Below are 21084 nucleotides of genomic sequence, written 5' to 3' on the forward strand. Positions count from 1 at the left end.
CTGAGCTCTGGGGGAGGAGCCTGGACTAAACTGCTCCGGAGGCCAAGACCTCCAAGCGTGTGGGCACTCCCGCCCCTCCGCTGCTTGCACTGAGCCCAGGTCCCCCAGTACGGCCAAGACCCGGCTCTGTAGCCAAGCAGCACCCCAGGATGCAGCAGCCTCCCGCAGCTGGGACATCAGCCCCTCCACATCCATGAAGGCTGGACTCAGAAATCCCTGCAAGAATGGGGGAAAGCAGCATCTCCAAGCTCTCTCAATCTCTTTCTCAGTTGTCTGCTCCTGGACTGCAGAACGACCCTCCCCATACACACCCACAGGTGCAGAAGACCCCACCTTCCACCCCAAGTTACCAATCAGGTACTTAGCCTTAACTAAAATCCACCTCTTACTTTTCTCTCACCCTTTCCTGTCTTTTTTTTAACCCCCTCTTGGCCTCGTCATGTCTGCCCTGCGCTATTATCTTTTCTTTCCTTTCGCTACGGGCATCTCTATAAAAAGGGGAAAAAAGAAACAAAGAACATCAAGAGTTTCCTTTTCCTTTAACTTTATGTTGTTTTAGGGTCCTCTCTTTGATATATGCAAATTTCTTTTGTGTTTGTCTGGGTTGGATCAGGCTCTTCAGAGAGCAGTTTCTGAGGTAATGGCCTCTCTGTTTCTCAAGAGTAGATATCTCCTCGAGGTACACATTCTTATAACTTTGGTGTTAATTCTCCTGATAGTGATGCACATTATTAATTGCATCAAGAAGAGCAACAGGGTTACACAAATCAGATGAAGAGGGTGGAGTAAGATGTTTAGGAAAGCTGTGGTTTTAGGACTGTACCGGAAAACCTCTCATCAGCATACTTTAGCATCTCTCTCTAATGTGTGTGTTACTTGGATTAATTGACTTTGATCCAAAGATAACACCTAAATAGACCACTCCACTCCTCCTAAGACATCCTGATCTCCAGCTCCCTTGTTACGTCCTCCCATGATCTTCATCAGGACTGGTCCAGAACCTCTGGAACTCCCCTCCCCAGTATGTCCAGCCATCTCCTACCCTGTTCACCACTAGATGATCTTAGAAAACTAATTTATTTAGGGGAACCTCATCCACCTCCACCTAAAAACTATACCTCAGCCAGCTCCATCAGATCATCCACCCGCAACTATTATCTTTTGCACCACTCCCACACTTTAGGTTATAAGCCCCTTGAGCTGATCCCTCCTATTAACGCCCTGCCCAAACTGTTGGCGCTATCTAAAACCTGTTGCCCAAAACCAAACTTTTAACTCTGCTCCAAATTCCAAAGGAAGTTTCTGTAGGTGTATGGGGGTGTCAGGTTTGAGACCAAGCCTTTTCTCTGAAGTAATAGGGGTATATCCCTGTGTCTCTGCTATATTTATGCCAAGGACAGGAGATGTATAGTAGACTCCCCGAGGTAGTGTACCCCGCTGTGTACAATGTAACCCGTATGTAGAATATAGGGCATCACTAGACATTTGACACCGGCACCAATACCCTTGCCCCAAGTATTCTATAACAAGGTTGGGACAATTCCTCAGCATCCATTAGACATGACCTTGCTTTGTGCCAATATTGCTGTCTCCTTTAAAGCCCCAAGCATAACACAACACCCTCCTTCCCCCCACCCCGTGCCCCCCCCCCCATCCTCTCCATCACCACTAACAACGCCACCATCTCTCCCACCCCACACGCCAAAGTCCTGGGTGTCACCCTGGACTCCGACCTCTCCTTTCTACCCCACATCCAACTGCTATCTAGATCTTGCAGGCTCCACCTCCGCAACATCTCCAAGATACGCACATTCCTCACCCCAGACACCACCAAACAACTCGTACACTCCCTCATCATCTCAAGCCTGGACTATTGCAATTCCCTTTTCACCGGCCTTCCCAAACGAACGCTATCCCCACTCCAGTCGATCCTAAACTCAGCGACCAGACTCATCCACCTCACCAAGCGCTCCACATCTGCCTCCCCCCTCTGCCAATCCCTTCACTGGCTCCCGATTGCCCAACGCATCAAGTTCAAGCTGCTAACCCTGACCTACAAAGCCATTCACAATGCCGCCCCGAACTACATAACTGACCTGATACCCAGATACTACCCTACCCGTGCCCTCCGCTCCTCACAGGACCTCCTGCTCTCTAGCTCCCTGGTCTCCTCCTCCCACGCCCGATTGCAGGACTTCTCTAGGACTTCCCCCATCCTCTGGAACTCCCTACCCCAATCCATCAGAAAGTCACCTACCCTCCTCACCTTCAGGCGCACCCTGAAAGCACTCCTCTTCAGGGAAGCCTACCCCAACCTCTCCTAACACCTGACCTCACCTCATAACCAGCCTCCTTCATTCTACCCACCATTCCATCCCCCACAGCCATCTCCTCCTGTGCCACCTTCCCCTCCCTCCTAGATTGTAAGCTCGAAAGAACAGGGCCCTCAAACCCCTTGTTTAGTGCACTGTTACTGTCTTGTCTCATGTTATGTCCCCCTGCTTCTGTACAGCGCTGAGCATGCCCTTTGGCGCTATATAAATACTGTATAATAATAATAATAAAGTGTGATAGGATAGTACCCAAATTGACTGCGGTATACGCACGTCGTACAGTCCCTGCAACAGGACACAGGGATGAGACAGTGCAAGTCAAACTTTGACAGCCAAGGAACTGAGCCATCCACCAATCCTTATGACTCATAGCAAACTTGGATACTACCCTACCTGTGTCTCTGCAAAGTGGAAATGATCCCACTGAGAAAGAGGCAATCATTCCTCCGAGGTCCTGGGACACCTCTGTTTGTACCTGGGTACTGGACAGAGCAAGCTGGATTTCCTGACACCTTCACCACCATTTGGTTCTGAGTTCCTCCAGATCCATAGTGTAATATTAATTGAGGTACACTAGGTGTTCAGGACAGGAAGGGCACCTGAGGACAGGGTACTATCTGAGGAGACTACAGCATACCCGCATATATAACAAAGGTGAAGGGCTCTTGGAAGGGCCAAGGCGCAGTGTTCAAGGAACTGCTACTATTGGAATCAAACGGGCAATAAACAAACAAGAATCCCTTGCAGCATCGAAGCGCTGGAATCACTGAACAGTAGGGGGTACAATTCAAGCTGACAGGTATGCATGGAGACACACAGACACTGAGGACAAATACAGAAAAACACATAAAAACAAACAAACAGAAATCTCTAGAAGCCAGGGAGAGGTGCATGGTGACACTGGACAGGAAACAGGCTTTAAATACACTTGGGGACACAAAGGCAGGCTGCTAGGAACACTAAGGTGACAAGCCTATGGTAATTAGGCAAGCTTGAAAAGAGATGGCCTGGTTGGGGGGTGGGGGTGTAGCTAATTGAATTAACAGCAGGAGGTTAACCAGTCCACAACACAAGTCTTGTGGGACAACAAGGATCAGCAAAACCTTACAAGTTAAAGCCATGGCACTACATATACCATCATACCTACAGATCCTTAAGAATTTCTTCACAAAACACAAACACAATAAATGTAGTAACACTTTTTAGCCTTATAGCGCTGTCCTAATCAGATTTCCATCTGAAAACTGGCTTTACCTTGTCGCCAATCAGTGGAGCAAAGAAACTCGTTAATACCAGAGCTCCATACATGTCAGATTAGGACATACAAGTGTACAATCCAGACGCGCACATTCCTGCGTTACAAATGGCGGTGTGTATAAGTGGGTGCTGCAGAGATCGTCGGCTGGAACTGAACAGAATCAGCAAGGGACAATGTCACCAGCACACCGAGGATCACCAATATGGGGCCAAAAGTTTTAATGAACGATCACATAGTTACAAGGAAAGTAGATTTGAACATACAACACACGCCTAGACCTGAACAGTAAGACACAACCTGACTGACAAACTCAAACAAGCACCATCTAGCTAATGGGGGGGTGAAACCCATAAACATGGACACATGAAAACAGACAATACAGGAAAAAGACAATTTTTGGAAGGACACTTCTTGTCATTGGACGCCATGATCAGGGGCGGACTGACCATTTGGAAACTCGGGCACTGCCCGAGGGCCCGGGGTCAGTAGGGGGCCCCATGAGATGCCCCTGGTACCTTTTTCATAGGCTTTTTTGAGTTTGGGCAAGGACACAGGGGCCCCATGATCCCCTATTGCCCGGGGGCCCCATGAGTTGTCAGTCCGCCCCTGGCCATGATCACCTTCTGTTCGGAAAGCCCTGAAAGCCAATGACAAAACCTGTGAGGTAAAAAACCAATAACATTTAGTAATAAAACATTACATTTTTCACCTAAAAAATAGGGACTTTTTAACACCAACACAATATACATTGACTATTTTATGTTTTAAGAGTGCACTTTTTTGAATACAAAAATTGTTGACGTCAACTAATTATTACCACATGGATTTTGTTTATGGTAGACCATTAATATCCCAAAAAAAATTGTTCATGGTTAAAAAAAATGAGCAGCTCAAAACAAACATTCATATAGTGAACTCGGTGTAGACTTATTCACCCTGAGGTCATCACAGAGGACAAGGGGGCGCTCCTTACATCTGGAAGAAAAAAGAGGGGGGAGGGGGTTGCCTTCCTCTGGATCAACTGTGGACATACAGGATTGTGTATATAGGATTGTATAATTTTCTCTCCTTGAACTAGATGGACTTTTTTCAGCTAGACTAACTATGTAACTACAGTGGGGCAAAAAAGTATTTAGTCAGCCACCAATTGTGCAAGTTCTCCCACTAAAAAGATGAGAGAGGCCTGTAATTGGCATCATAGGTACACCTCAACTATGAGAGACAAAATGAGAAAACAAATCCAGACAATCACATTGGCTGATTTGGAAAGAATTTATTTGCAAATTATGGTGGAAAATAAGTATTTGGTCACCTACAAACAAGCAAGATTTCTGGCTCTCACAGGCCTGTACCTTCTTCTTTAAGAGGCTCCTCTGTCCTGCACTCATTACCTGTATCAATGGCACCTGTTTGAACTTGTTATCAGTATAAAAGACACCTGTCCACAACCTCAAACAGTCACACTCCAAACTCCACTATGGTGAAGACCAAAGAGCTGTCGAAGGCCACCAGAAACAAAATTGTAGACCTGCACCAGGCTGGGAAGACTGAATCTGCAATAGGCAAGCAGCTTGGTGTGAACAAATTAACTGTGGGAGCAATAATTAGAAAATGGAAGACATAAAAGACCACTGATAATCTCCCTCGATCTGGGGCTCCACGCAAGATCTCACCCCGTGGGGTCAAAATGATCACAAGAACGGTGAGCAAAAATCCCAGGACCACACGGGGGGACCTAGTGAATGACCTGCAGAGAGCTGGGACCAACGTAACAAAGGCTACCATCAGTAACACACTATGCCGCCAGGGACTCAGATCCTGCAGTGCCAGACGTGTCCCCCTGCTTAAGCCAGTACATGTCCGGGCCCATCTGAAGTTTGCTAGAGAGCATTTGGATGATCCAGAAGAGGATTGGGAGAATGTCATATGGTCAGATGAAACCAAAATAGAACTGTTTGGTAGAAACACAACTCGTGGTGTTTGGAGGAGAGAGAATGCTAAGTTGTATCCAAAGAACACCATACCTACTGTGAAGCATGGGGGTGGCAACATCATGCTTTGGGGCTGTTTCTCCGCAAAGGGACCAGGACGACTGATCCATGTACAGGACAGAATGAATGGGGCCATGTATCGTGAGATTGTGAGTGCAAACCTCCTTCCATCAGCAAGGGCATTGAAGATGAAACGTGGTTGGGTCTTCCAACATGACAATACATACCGCCCGGGCAACGAAGGAGTGGCTTTGTAAGAAGCATTTTAAGGTTTTGGAGTGGCCTAGCCAGTCTCCAGATCTCAACCCCATAGAAAACCTTTGGAGGGAGTAGAAAGTCCGTGTTGCCCAGCGACAGCCCCAAAACATCACTGCTGTAGAGGAGATCTGCATGGAGGATGGGCCAACATACCAGCAACAGTGTGCCAACCTTGTGAGGACTTACAGGAAACATTTGACCTCTGTCATTGCCAACAAAGGATATATAACAAAGTATTGAGATGAACTTTTCATATTGACCAAATACTTATTTTCCACCATAATTTGCAAATAAATTCTTTCCATATCAGCCAATGTGATTGTCTGGATTTTTTTTCTCATTTTGTCTCTCATAGTTGAGGTCTACCTATGATGCCAATTACAGGCCTCTCTCATCTTTGTATGTGGGAGAACTTGCACAATTGGTGGTGACTAAATACTTTTTTGCCCCACTGTATGTAGTAAACCTACCCCAATATGTAACTTTGAGTTTCCAGATGTTCAAAAAGATCAAATGAAAGATATGGAGGTTTTTAAAAGGCATTCACTGCTGTTTACTGAAGGAACAAGAACTTTGTATACTGGTAATTAGGGCTGCACCAAAACTGATACCGGTATCAGTGCCGAATATTTTCATGAGTACTCATACTCATGAAAATACTACCAATACCTTAACCCACGGGTGTCAAACTGGCAGCCCTCCAGCTGTTGCCAAACTACAAGTCCCATGAGGCATTGCAAGATTGACAGTTACAAGCATGACTCCCAAAGGCAGAGGCATGATGGGACTTGTAGTTGTGTAACAGCTGGAGGGACACCAGTTTGCAATCCTTGCTTAACCGATACATTGTGGTGTGATGTGCATTAATGGACTAGTTAAAGGATTATCAAGCGCCCCAACATTTAATCTATCCCGACTCTGTGAAGGAGGTCTCTGAGGGGGGGGGGGGGGGAATTGATCATATATTTGGTTTTATCACTGGTTACTGACCAGCTGTGGGAGCTGCCTTTTTTTCACATCGCTTGAAAGAAAAATAAGTCTTGAACAGTGTGTACTTAAAGTGGAGCTCCACCCAAAAGGGGAAGTTCCTCTTTAAGGACTGCTCCCCCTCTCCCCATTGAGGATTGGCACCTTTGGGGGGGCGGGTACCCGAATTTGACAGGTACCCGCTCCCACTTCTGGTCTGCTCACCTAAGCGATTGGAAACAGAAGTTGTCCTCCCTCCCTGTAGTCTTTTGGGACACATGACAGGTCCCAGAAGACTACAGGACCATTCATGAAGCGCAGCACTACTCGCACATGTGCAGTGGGTACCCGGTTGTGAAGCCGCAAGCTGTCACAGCCGGGTGCACACTCTGAAGATGCCGGCCTCCTGGAATACAGGACGGCCGGTGAAACGGGCTGCGGGGGACACACCACGGGACCGAGGGACAGGTAAGTGGCTGTTTTTTAAAAATCAGCAGCTACAGTTCTTGTAGCTGCTGACTGTTATTTTTTGACAGGTGAGTGGAACTCCGCTTTAAATCACAACAGTTAGGCCTATCACCCCTGCTGAAAGCTGTCCCGCTGCTGGACAATTTTACACTGCTGTGTTATCTCAGGGACCTGCTGCACATTTTCTATCCCCCGGTCAAAGCTGATCAAAGGCATCTGCCACTATCTACATTTTTCAAGCTGAAATGAATCATTGAAGAGTTGCTGCTGCTGTACATAAGCCAAGCTAGTCGTAAAATATACACATTGTTGTTGAGGCCGTCTGTGCAAATCATACCATTCTGTAACCCTGAGCTCAGCTTTAAAGTGCCGCTAAATACACATCATAAAATACAGCAAATGCTGGATTACATGCTGTTTATACTCTCTGAATTCTGCAAAAAACCTGGTTGATCCTGCTGTTCTCAGGCTCCCCCTACTGTCCATGTCCCCAATACAGCTGGGGATTTTGCAGAGCAGTGTTGGCAGCTACTGCACATGCTCAGTTTTCAGTGAGTTTCTATGCTGAGCATATCCTTCCTATCACATCTGAGAAGCCCATGTGAATATAGAGTCACACATGTGGGAGTATACACAGTGGTAAATGACAGCCCACTCCCTCCTCCTCCATGCAAACTTACCAGCTAATCACAATGGGGGTGGGATATTACATCTTGACTGATGCAGGCTTCACCTTCCTGTTATTCTAAGACACAGGCTGGAGGGGCGTGTGACCGACTGAAATCCACTCACACCATGGTATTGCTAAAAAAATAATAAAGATTTAATTTCAAATACCTTTGAAAATCTCCCCCACACCAATACACCACCACCACCAGCCTGAACCATTGATACAAGGCAGGATGGATCCACCACACCATGACACCACCACCAGCCTGAACCATTGATGCAAGGCAGGATGGATCCACCACACCATGACACCACCACCAGCCTGAACCATTGATACAAGGCAGGATGGATCCACCACACCATGACACCACCACCACCAGCCTGAACCATTGATACAAGGCAGGATGGATCCATGCTTTCATGTTGTTTAAGCCACAATTTGACCCTACCATCTGAATGTCACAGCAACCAGTCTGCCCTTTCTCCTCTGACCTCAACAAGGCATTTTCCTCCACTGCTGCTCACTGGATTTTTGCAAACCCTAGAGATGGTTGTGCGTGAAAATCCCAGTAGATCAGCAGTTTTTGAAATAACCACTCCAGTCCTTCTGGCACCAACAACCATCCCATGGTGAAAGTCACTTAAATCCCATTTCTTCCCCATTCTGATGCTTGGTTTGAACTTCAGCAAGTCATCGTCACCACGTCTAGATGCCTACATGCATTGAGTATATCAGAAAAACACTAAAGGTAGCGTTCCTCAAATTAATATATCTCTGAATGAGTGAACTCAACCAAGATAAATAAATAAACAATGGTATAACAATAATAAAAAGAACAAATCGATGTGAAAAATCTGAAAGATAATTCTGTGATTAAACAAATAAATTAGTGTCCAACATAAAAGTCCATATAAATAATAGTGTTCATAAAAGTAGTGTTCGTGAAACAATGAATTTTCTTTGATCTTTTATATTAAACTCTTTCATAAAGTGCCCAAAAACACTGTGAAAATCCACCACCAAATGAATTGAATCCACTCACCAGAGCTCAATGCTGGTAAAACTATAAACCAGCTACAACCGATCTGCAAAAGCATACACCAGCTGATTGAGACTCCTTCAAATAACAATTGGCTTCTCATATGCTCAGAATGGGACATGAAGGAAGAAAAAAGAAATCCACATAGTGTAAAACCATTCAGGCATTTATTAAATACAAAACGTTTTAAAACCACTCACATTTGTCAGTGTCCTGGAGGACGTCAGATGACGAAACGCGTAGGGTGGGGCCTCGGAGTTGATGTCACCACGTATGGGTGAGCTGCCTTTGTCTGTTGAGACCAGAGCAAACCTTTGATTATCTATGTTCAATGCACTATATGCTAGTGACGGCCTTGAACCTACGGACATATAACCCTTAATTCGGCCAATCTCGTCAGAGCCCCTCTTGATCCAGCGATGTCCACAAAAGCCTCGGTTCTCTGGGGACCCTCACTCCTGATTGGCTGAGGCAGCAACGGGAGCCATTAGCTCCTGATGCTGTCAAGCACAACCAATGGGCCAATCAGGATAGGGAGGGGTTTGGGCCAAGTCACGGCTCTGTGCATGTGAATGGACACAGAAAGCCACATCTTGGAAGTGTGCCTGCTTGGGTGCCCCCATAGGAAGCTGTTTGCTATGGGGGCACCGGCAGGAGGGAGGGTTAAGGAGTGCCAGCGGGGGACCCAAGCAGAGGAGGATCTAGGCTGCTCTGTGCAAAACCACTACACACAGCAGGTAAGTATAGACATGCTTGTATTCATAAATAGTGGGGGAATACATTGCTGAATTGGAAAAAGGTGTTGAGTAGAAAGAATGCCTAAAATGACAGCAAAGACATCCAGTGCGTCCCTGCTTCCAAATGAGCCAACTGCCCAAAAAAATGGCAACCGTCCCAACATAACCAGCCAAACTGGTTGTTTTGCAGGCTGGCTGCTAAATCCTTTGTTTGGCATTGCCCTTCCATGTGCACCTTACTGCTAAGGCTGGTTAAAGGTTGGGATGGTTGCATTTTATGTGCAGTTACCTCATAGACTTCAATATCAGGGAAGATTAGCTCATCCCTGGTGAAAGAGCGACAATTCTACAATAATAATAGGAGCCAACGTTTGTCTTTTAACATCAAATTGTTGTGATAAACCGTATACAAAATGCAGCATTCTAATATCTGGCACACAAATACGCGAAGATCCCTTAAATGCAGTTTACACCTGACAAGTCCTATCAGCACGGCAATTACCGTCATTTCATTCTTACAAGTGGCTTTATGTGACAGAGAACTTTAATTTTCTTAACAGTTAAATGATAAGTCAGCTGGTTTACCACTTTCCCTCCGCCCTATAGCAGAAGTACTGCTACAGGGCGGCAGGACTGCGCAAAATTATGCATATATATATATATATATATATATGTGATTTGCTTTACTGGGTAGGGGGCACGTGCGCGCACTGCCCTACCCATGTCGCTATTGGCGGCTAGGGATGTCAATCACCGGGTCCCAGCCAGCAATTCCCGGCCGGCATTCGGTGACCATCGTGTAAGGCTGAGAGGGGAGAGTTCTAAGTGTAAACAACACAGGTCTCTCTCCTGCCAGCAAGGACATGCTGCTGTTTATCTCTCTGCACAGTGTGTCTCCCTCGTTAAACACACACAACACACAGTTAACCCTTTGATCTCTCCAGATGTTAACCCCTTGCTGCCCAGTGCCATTAGTACAGCGTCAGGGCTTTTTATTAGCAATGATCACTGTATTGGTGTCACTGGGGATGTCAGTGGCAGTTAGTCAGTTACCCCCCCCCCACCCCCAGTGTCAGAATGCCCGCCGCAGTCCTGCTATAAGTCGTTGATCACCGCCATTACTAGTATACAAAAAAAAATTCCTGTGTAACAAGAGGGCTCTAGATATAGATTGTATAGCGAGCGCCCACTGTAGTGAAAATTCGATGCAAGTTGCTAGAACACCAAAAAGGTAACCAACATAACCTTCCAAGACAATATACATAGAAAAAAGGGTGCAGCGCTAATAATACCAGTAGAGCTATATCAACATGAATTGAAAAAAGTATGCAAATAATAATCTTATTAGATCATAATTAAAGGTTCAGTTTATTGTCCCAAAACCACACAAGAAGTGTGATATACAAATTCTGTCGTATCTCCTTTTCAAACCACGATAAATAATCCACAGGTGAACAGGAAATAAGTGAAATACGCACTCACCAGAAGTGCGTTTAAGATACGCATGAAAGCAAATTCCTCTCTCATCTGGTACATCTGGGTCCTTGGATCTCAGGTCAGGCTGCGCTCTCGCTAGACATCCATCATGGCCAAGAGGTGTAGACAGGAAGTGATGTCAGGTACAGACAGGAGGTATAGAGGAGACGTTGCTGGAAGTGGCAGCAGAGGAGGGCTCTTTATGAGCGCCACCCTTTCAGTTCCAAACTTAAGGAGGGACCCCTAAGGTGCATAAGTGTCTGAGGAACCAGGGAACTTGGCCATGATGGATGTCTAGCGAGAGCGCAGCCTGACCTGAGATCCAAGGACCCAGATGTACCTAACAAGAGGGCTCTGTCCCTTCTTTATTATGGTTACCTCTATTTGAGGTTGTTATATATACCAGCATATTATAGTTTAATCTTTATTGGATGAACTATATAGATCGGTTATTATATTTGTATTATTTGGATCGGAACCAGTTGTTAAATTACCTACATTGGAGGGTTGCTTCCTATTATGAGACTGCGATTCTTCTTAATTTAATAACATTCTGATTGATATCTGCTTCCTGCCATTGGAGCACATTCCAAGGTGTGGGAGGGTCCCTTTGAGGTCCGTTGGCCCTTCACTTGCTGTTTCAAGCCTGTCTTCCGCTTACTGGAACACATCTCGATTAGGGGGGGTGTCCCTCCGAGCTCTATTTATTGGAAGCGATGCATCTCACTGGCCATGCCCCTGACGTCTTTTTGATGACGAAATGCATAGGGTGGAGCCTCGCCGTGTGACGTCATCACGCTCTGGAGGGACGGTGGCCCTCTTGTCGGCCAGAAACATCCTGTTTTCTCTTGCTGATTGTTTTATTCATGTATGTGGAAATAAATAAATAAATTGAATTACATTTGATATACTACACTATGAGTTGCCTTTCTTCTCTATCCATTCCCTTACCACCTGATGGGAGTTTCTGCCATTTGGAGGTTTATTGAAGTTGGAGAAGCTACTTATTATTCTGGAGGGGATCTCTATGGACGATCGATTGCTGCATTTGATGTTATATCACACTGCTCATGTTGACCGACCTTTGTGCCGTCAAACTGTCTGGTAAGAAGTCAATCTGTTTGGGTGTATGGTGATGGCTTTTTGGATCAAACTTTTCCTCTTATGCACCTGTTTCCATTCATTCGGGAATTTATATGGACTTTATTACATTTAAGTCCTATAAGTCTATTACATATTTAGTGCTGCATTTATTTATTTATATTAAATTATTGCCTTCATATCTGCAAGCTGCTTTTATTTATTTTTGTTGTTTTATAATCTGAGCGCAAGTGTTTGTTTACAATTAAAAAAAAATACTTACCAGCATTCATCCCCACTTGACAGAAAAAAAAAATGGTAGTCTCAGCTGGATGCTATTGCAAATACATGTGGAAACAACCGGCCATATTGAGGTGCCCTCTGGATTCACAAAATATGCAAATCGCAGCCTTTTGGCCAGAAAGTTTGTAGGTTTGCTATCAGAAATAAGGAACAGCCTATAATGCGGGGCCCTGGTCAGCTGAGTCACAAGAGCCAATCATTTGAAGAATGATTTGTGTTGTGGGCAGCACAGTGGCTAAGTGGTTAGCACTTCTACCTAGCAGCACTAGGGTTGTTGGTTCAGGTCCCAACCATGGCACTACCTGCCTGGACTTTGTATGCACACCCGGCGATCTCTGTTACTGCTGTGCCCTACGGACACAGCTGATCACGTGATGAGGTAAAAGGCCAATCACAGTGGACTTTTACCACGTGATCAGCTGTGTCCAATGACACAGCAGATCATGGAGTAAATACAGTTGCCAGTTATCAGCAGCACTTTCTCACGCTGTTACAGCCCAGCAGTGTCGCCAGTCAGTGTCATTAGTCATTGCTGTCAGTGTCATCCATCAGTGCCGCCTATCAGAGACCATCATTGAAACCTATCAGTGTGCATCAGTGCCGCCTATCAGTGACCATCATTGAAACCTATCAGTGTGCATCAGTGCCACCTATCAGTGCCATCATTGAAACCTATCAGTGTCCATCAGTGCCGCCTATCAGTGACCATTATTGAAACCTATCAGTGTGCATCAGTGCCGCCTATCAGAGACCATCACTGAAACCTATCAGTGTGCATCAGTGCCGCCTATCAGTGACCATCATTGAAATCTATCAGTGTGCATCAGTGCCACCTATCAGTGCCATCATTGAAACCTATCAGTGTGCATCAGTGCCGCCTATCAGTGACCATCATTGAAATCTATCAGTGTGCATCAGTGACCATCATTGCTGCATATCAGTGCATCATCAGTGCCTCCTCATCAATACCCTCCAGTGCCGCCTCATCAGTGCTGCCTAATCCGTGCCACCTCATCAGTGCCACCTATCAGTGCCCATCAGTGCTGCCTATCTGTGCCACCTCATCAATGCCCATCAGTGCTGCCTACCAGTGCCCGTCAGTGCTGCCTATCAGTGCAGCCTCATCAACGCACGTCAGTGAAGGAGAAAAATTACCCGTTTGCAAAATTTTATAATAAAAACAAAATGTTTCAAATTTTTTGCTCTGTTTTGTTTATAGTGCAAAAAATAAAACAAACAGCGGTGAATAAATACCACCAAAAGAAAGCTCTATTTGTGTGAAAAAAATGAAAAGAATTTCATATGGGTACAGTGTTGCATGACCGCGCAATTGTCATTCAAAGTGCAACAGCGCTGAAAGCTGAAAATTGACCTGGGCAGGAAGGGGGTATAAGTACCGGTAGGCGAGGGGTTAAAATGTGTTCCTTTCATTTTTTTTGAGCAATGTACATTTGAAAATTGATCAGCCCTGATTAGAAAAAAAAATATTTCCCTACATGTAAAGCCATCATGAATCTTGATGAATGCCAGCAGCTGAGAAGATGACCATCAAACACGACCAACCCGGTCCCAACAATCATTGAATGACAGCGTTGCTTTACTATGTACACAAAGGGGTGACATCACAGGCCTCCCCCTGAGACCCCACCCATAGTCATCATAGTAACCCTGACCGCATGCTTGGAAAAGGGTCTGGTATGAATTTTGGGGGGAGGCCATGTTTTTGCCATGGGGTTCACCTTAAAATCCATACCTAACTGACGGGCCTGGTATGGATTTTGGGTGGTGCCCATACATTTTTTTTTTTTTGCGGGTTCCTAACAACCAATAAAATCAAAGCAAAAAAACTGGAAGCTTTAGCAAAAAAGACAAGAGGGGGAAAAATGCACTGGAACGTATTAAAACGCATGAAAATGTATCAAACACATGCATCTGGATCACAAAAGCATGGTGTGAATCATCCCTTATTACTAGATGTACGATGCTCTGTGTATTAGTACTTCTTCTAGAAGAGTGTTCTGTAACGATACTACAGGTTTGCGCCAATATCTACTTCTATCTTTGTCTGTGAAGAGTCGGGGAGAAGAGGAAGTCCATCTGCGTCGGCGTCTTTCCACATATACTGCACATATTGTAACAATATAAGTTCCTCTTTGGATGTTTTATAATCAGCAAAGATTGTCCTGATATCAGTTACTAATCATGATGTCCCATGTGCTGGTCCTGGTCATGCTGTGTCTATGGGGTATGTAGTATATGCAGTCTGTAGTGATTCTTATATACAGTGTGCTGGTCCTGGTCATGCTGTGTCTATGGGGTATGTAGTATATACAGTCTGTAGTGATTCTTATATACAGTGCGCTGGTCCTGCTCATGCTGTGTCTATGGGGTATGTAGTATATACAGTCTGTAGTGATTCTTATATACAGTGCGCTGGTCCTGCTCATGCTGTGTCTATGGGGTATGTAGTATATACAGTCTGTAGTGATTCTTATATACAGGGCGCTGGTCCTGGTCATGCCGTGTCTATGGGGTATGTAATATACAGTCTGTAGTGATTCTTATATACAGGGTGCTGGTCCTGGTCATGCTGTGTCTATGGGGTATGTAATATATACAGTCTGTAGTGATTCTTATATACAGTGTGCTGGTCCTGCTCATGCCGTGTCTATGGGGTATGTAGTATATACAGTCTGTAGTGATTCTTATATACAGGGCGCTGGTCCTGGTCATGCCGTGTCTATGGGGTATGTAGTATATACAGTCTGTAGTGATTCTTATATACAGGGTGCTGGTCCTGTTCATGCCGTGTCTATGGGGTATGTAGTATATATACAGTCTGTAGTGATTCTTATATACAGGGCGCTGGTCCTGCTCATGCTGTGTCTATGGGGTATGTAGTATATATACAGTCTGTAGTGATTCTTATATACAGGGTGCTGGTCCTGGTCATGCCTTGTCTATGGGGTATGTAGTATATACAGTCTGTAGTGATTCTTATATACAGGGTGCTGGTCCTGCTCATGCTGTGTCTATGGGGTATGTAGTGTATATACAGTCTGTAGTGATTCTTATATACAGGGCGATGGTCCTGGTCATGCTGTGTCTATGGGGTATGTAGTATATATACAGTCTGTAGTGATTCTTATATACAGGGCGCTGGTCCTGGTCATGCCGTGTCTATGGGGTATGTAGTATATACAGTCTGTAGTGATTCTTATATACAGTGTGCTGGTCCTGCTCATGCCGTGTCTATGGGGTATGTAGTATATATACAGTCTGTAGTGATTCTTATATACAGCAGTAAATTTATATATGGCCTGTAGCAGGGGTGGACTGACAACTCATGGGGCCCCCGGGCATAGGGGATCATGGGGCCCCTGTGTCCTTGCCCAAACTCAAAAAAGCCTATGAAAAAGGTACCAGGGGCATCTCATGGGGCCCCCTACTGATCCCGGGCCCTTGGGCAGTGCCCGAGTTTCCAAATGGTCAGTCCGCCCCTGGCCTGTAGTATTATATGTAGCATTGGCTGCTAATTCTGTGCTCTCTATACACACTGATCAGCCATAACATTATGACCACTGACAAGTAAAGTGGATAACATTGATTGTCTGGTTACAATGACATGTGGGAGTCAGTGGGATATATTAGGCAGCGAGTGAACATGTCCCTGAAGTTGACGTGTTAAAAGCAGAATAAATGGGCAATTATAAAGACTTGGACAATTGCTCAATGGCTGCATGACTGGGTCAGAGCCAATTCAACGTGGCAGCTCTTGTGGAATGTTCCCGGTCTGCAGTGGTGAGCACCTTTCTGAACTAGTCCCGGAAGGAGAACATGTCAACTGGTGACATGGGGCTACTATGGGTGGCCAAGGCTCACTGATACATGGGGAGAGCGAAGGCCGGCCCATGTAGTTTGATCCAGGGTACCACAGTCCATGCTGACCCGTGTCCACAGTCAGAAGGAGAGTTTGGAATCTGATGGTTTGATTGCTCCTGTGGACAGGTGTCTTTTATACAGGTAACAAAATGAGATTAGCAGCACTCCATTTAAGAGACTGCTTCTAATCTCAGCTTGTTACCTGCATGAAAGACACCTGGTAGCCAGAACTCCTGCTGAATAATAGGGGATCAAATACCTATTTCCCTCATGAACATGCAGATCAGTCATCATTTGTTAGACACATTTCTGCTGAATTTGTTGTTGTATTCTGTCTCTCAGTGTTACAATACACCGAACATTCGATTTTTAGACCGATCATTTCTTTGTGAGTGGGCAAACATTCAACATCAACAGGGGATCAAATACTTATTTCCTTCACTGTATGTGTGTGTGTGTGTATATATATATATATATATATATATATATATATATACAGTATCTCCCAGAAGTGAGTCCACCCCTCACATTTGTGTAAATATTTGATTCTATATTTCATGTGACAACACTGAAGAAATGACACTTTGCTACAATGTGACGTAGTCAGTGTACAGCTTGTATAACATGTAAATTTGTTGTCCCCTCAAAATAACTCAACACACCGCCATTAATGTCTAAACCGCTGGCAACAAAAGTGAGTCCACCCCTAAGTGACAAGGTCCAAATAGGGCCCAATTAACCAATTCTCCTCCCCGGGGCCATGTGACTCGTAAGTGTTACAAGGTCTCAGGTGTGAATGGGGAGCAGGTGGGTTACATTTGGTGTTATCGCTCTCACTCTCTCATACTGTTCACTGGAAGTTCAACATGGCACCTCATGGGAAAGAACTCTCTGAGGATCTGAAAAAAAGAATTGTTGATAGTGTAAGGTTCTCCCAGGTGGGGGGGCAGGGGTGTTGTTGGTCAATGTCAGGCTCTCTCTGTGGGAGGGGGAAGGGGGTGTTTTGTTGGTTGGTGTCCGTGGGGCCAGACGATTTTTGTGTTCACTAGGGCAGCACAAAACCTAAATACACCACTGCCCCTGCAATACTTCTGTTTCAACGGAGAGACAGTTGCTGTTATTGAAAGAATGTCATTCAGAAGCTTCTTTCAGAAATACCAAATAACAACATTGTTATATTGTTTTGTCAAGTTTTCTAGCACATTCAAATGAACGGCAAATTATTTATTTATTTCAGGTACTTATATAGCTCCATCAGTTTACATATATATTGTACATTCACATCAGTCCCTCACCCTCAAGGGGCGTACAATCTAAGGTCCCTAACCCTCAAGGGGCGTACAATCTAAGGTCCCTAACCCTCAAGGGGCGTACAATCTAAGGTCCCTAACCCTCAAGGGGCGTACAATCTAAGGTCCCTAACCCTCAAGGGGTGTACAATCTAAGGTCCCTAACCCTCAAGGGGCGTACAATCTAAGGTCCCTAACCCTCAAGGGGTGTGCAATCTAAGGTCTCTAACTTACATTCATACACATACTGGGGACAATTTAGACAGGATCCAATTAACCTACCAGCATGTCTTTGGACTGTGGGAGGAAACCAGAGTACCTGGAGGAAACCCACACAGGCAGAACATGCAAACTCCAGGCAGGTGGTGCCATGGTTGGGATTTGAACCAACGACAGGAGTACTGCCAGGCGGGAGTGCTAACCATTTAGCCATTGTGCTGCTTAGATACAAGTAAGAATTTCAAATACACAACTTTTCTGTACTATGGTGCAATGAAAAGAAAAGAACCACAAAAACCCCTGTAATTTCCCCTTCCCATTTGACTCCAATGCGTTTTGTCAAGACAGAAAATTTACTGAAGTCATCAGATTTTTCAGGCTTCATCATTTTTTTAAATTTTAGGGAAATCAGAACTCTCAGTTTCACTCACAATATAATTGACATAAGCGCCGGGACAAATGTTTGTTGGAATAGACACACAGATATTGGAAAGCGAATGTCCACCTTTTAAAATATGATTTCTTGTCCTTTTTCCTACCTGAGTGATAATCCCGATATGTTCTTTTCATAGGCGGGTTCCATGAAACTTCCACACAATACTGCATCGATCAGCTGAGAGGAAGGGAATCGGTGGTTGGAGGAGCGATAACAATCCCCTGCCAGATTGTCTTTCCAGTACAGAAGAACAAAATCACGTCTGTAAATCTTGCAGTAAAAGCATCAGCCACCGAAAATTATTGTGGACGTCAAGAAGATGAAATTTACAATGACACAGAAACCCCCAACATATCCCCCAGCTATTCAGGCAGACTGAGCGTCCATCTGGATCCAAACTACAGAAATGCGACCATAACTATAAATAATTTAATGACTTCTGATGCTAAAAAGTATTGTTTCCGTTTAAAATTAAAATTTCAAGACACTGAAGAGATTCATCAATGGCAGAATCCATATGGAACTCGCGTTTTTGTAAAAGGTAAGGCAAGAACAAATGTTTTAATAGCCAACATCAGCCCCCCCTTTTTCCTTTATAGCACCCCATACTTTTTCTGTTAGGCCCCATGTACACAGGATGTTTTCTGAACGATCGAAACTGACTGCTGGAAAACGTAGGTTAAAAATGTCTGTTTATGTGCATTTATGCGCGTTTGAGTTTAGAAGCATTTTTTAAAGCTAAGCACACACCTCCCACATGCCCAGAATGCACTGAAAAGTGGTAAATTATGAACTATTTCAGACTGTTTCAGAGAAATACAGAGAGTAGAAGCAAAGACAGCAGTATGTGTTGAGATTAGCTTAGGTGTGAGTTGCTCATTAACATTTCTTTTGTTTCCAAGGGTGGGAAAGGTGTCTGGTGGAGGGAGTCATTACTGCTCACCCATTGGTAGCTAGAGATTACTGCATATCAATAGATTGGTTGCATATCAATCACTGATTGGTTGCTAGAGGTTACTGCACATTATTACTGCTCACTGATTGCTCACTCCTGTTCATCCCACACCTTTACTACCACTGTACCCCATCCCACACCTGCAATCCTATGCAACCCATGTGCCCCCTGCCACCACTGCACTTTGCCTCTCTACCGCTGCCACCAATACTCCTCCTGCATATGTAAGCCGTGTACCGGGGTGGGCTCCCCAGGATACAGTGAAGTCACGAACGAGGAAAGCAACCCCAACACCATCTTTTGCCACAACAGAATTTTACTTAGATGTGGCAAATAAATACAACCACAAATGCTGGAAACATACAATAAATTTACATACACCCAGCCCAAAGGCTGAGACCCTTGTGCTGCACAGCATGGCGCCTTCTGATGGATGAAGGTAGAAGGTGAAGTAATTTACCTACTGGGGGGCACAACTAAGCTGCCACACCTTACCCGTTATTACCCTAAAAGAGCAGGAATCAGTGTATGGGTGTATGGTATGGGCTAGCCTGCGGTGCAGCACAACAGCTTACAATCTTACACAAATCTACAGTATTCCCTCTCCCATAACTGGTTCTGTAGCACGTGCCTGAGTATTCCTTCTGAGCAAAACGCCAGTCTGGCTTGAGTTTGTGGAATTTTATCAGCTCTCCAATGTGAAATGTCACTTTAAGTTGTGGAGTCCTTCTATTGATCAGTAATAACACTTGTGGCCTGACACAAACAGAGACCCTAACTAACTAACTATAGGCCTGGCCTCAGTCTCTATGCGCCAACGCTGAAATGAGGTGCGTGCCCAATCTTACCGACCGGGGTCTGCTTTTCATCCGCTGGTGACTCTGAACAGAGCAAATGTCTCTCCAACAAGCATGCAGTATCAAAGTATATGGTGCTTAGTTCCTCTGCTCTCATCAGCATTCCTGGCAGCAATCTTCCTTTCTCTGAACAGGATCAGGGTCTTGGACACAATCAGCTTCACTTAGCTGCAGCTCTGGTTACTGAGGGACGCTTTCACACCTGGATGTCATCAGATTCTCAGCTCACACGGCCCCTTATTCACCATGCTCCAAAACATGGCTTCTCTCTCTCCTTCCTGTTCTCTCTTAACTCTGTGAGCGAAACCCCACCTCTTCATGAATATACAAATATCTATGCAGTCTGAGGCTGTGTTCGAAAAACAGTGACATCCTGTGGCTAAACCGCAGAATGTCAGTCAAAACAATTTACTTCCACACAAACAGTGTTCAAACAATGATAGCTGTTTCCCCATCTCACACATACCTCTGTACCCTTAACATATCTCAACCATACTCTTTGTACCCCCAGCACCATTTTTTCTTCTTCTTTTTTCGGCAGCCAAACCGTCCATCAGCATGCAATACAAACAAGCTGTGCTTCGGAGGAGGAGGAGGGGGTGGGACCAGGATGTTGTTTTTTACAGGTTCCTTGCAAGAATTGGAGCCTGCCAGAAGACCTACCCACTTTCTCCCCACAGTGAAAGGGATGAGATACTAATGCCGGCTCCAATATCCAGTCACCATGGTGACCAGGGCAAACAGAGGCATGCTGCAGATTACTGAAAATTGGGACCCAGCCTGCCAGGACACAGACATCCCGGGACAATGGACCACTTAGCGGGACTATCCCGAGACTGTAAGTATGCTATTTGTGGGCTCCAGGGG

The 21084-nt window shown here is 45.1% G+C and overlaps 1 protein-coding gene across 1 annotated transcript in view; it reads left to right on the forward strand.

Moving 5' to 3' along the window:
• The first annotated feature begins 224 nt into the window (after positions 1–224).
• LOC149448970 (uncharacterized) overlaps positions 225–21084 on the forward strand; it is a 56470-nt gene continuing 35610 nt past the window's right edge. Inside the window, exons 1-2 of the mRNA XM_089694022.1 lie at positions 225–357; positions 18542–18946. Coding sequence (XP_089550148.1) covers positions 225–357; positions 18542–18946 — 538 coding nt within the window. The remainder of the gene's footprint in view (positions 358–18541; positions 18947–21084) is intronic.

The sequence above is a fragment of the Staurois parvus genome, unplaced genomic scaffold, assembly GCF_062004578.1.
Source record: "Staurois parvus isolate SC_StPar_1 unplaced genomic scaffold, SC_StPar_1.0 ptg000647l, whole genome shotgun sequence".
Taxonomy (NCBI): domain Eukaryota; kingdom Metazoa; phylum Chordata; class Amphibia; order Anura; family Ranidae; genus Staurois; species Staurois parvus.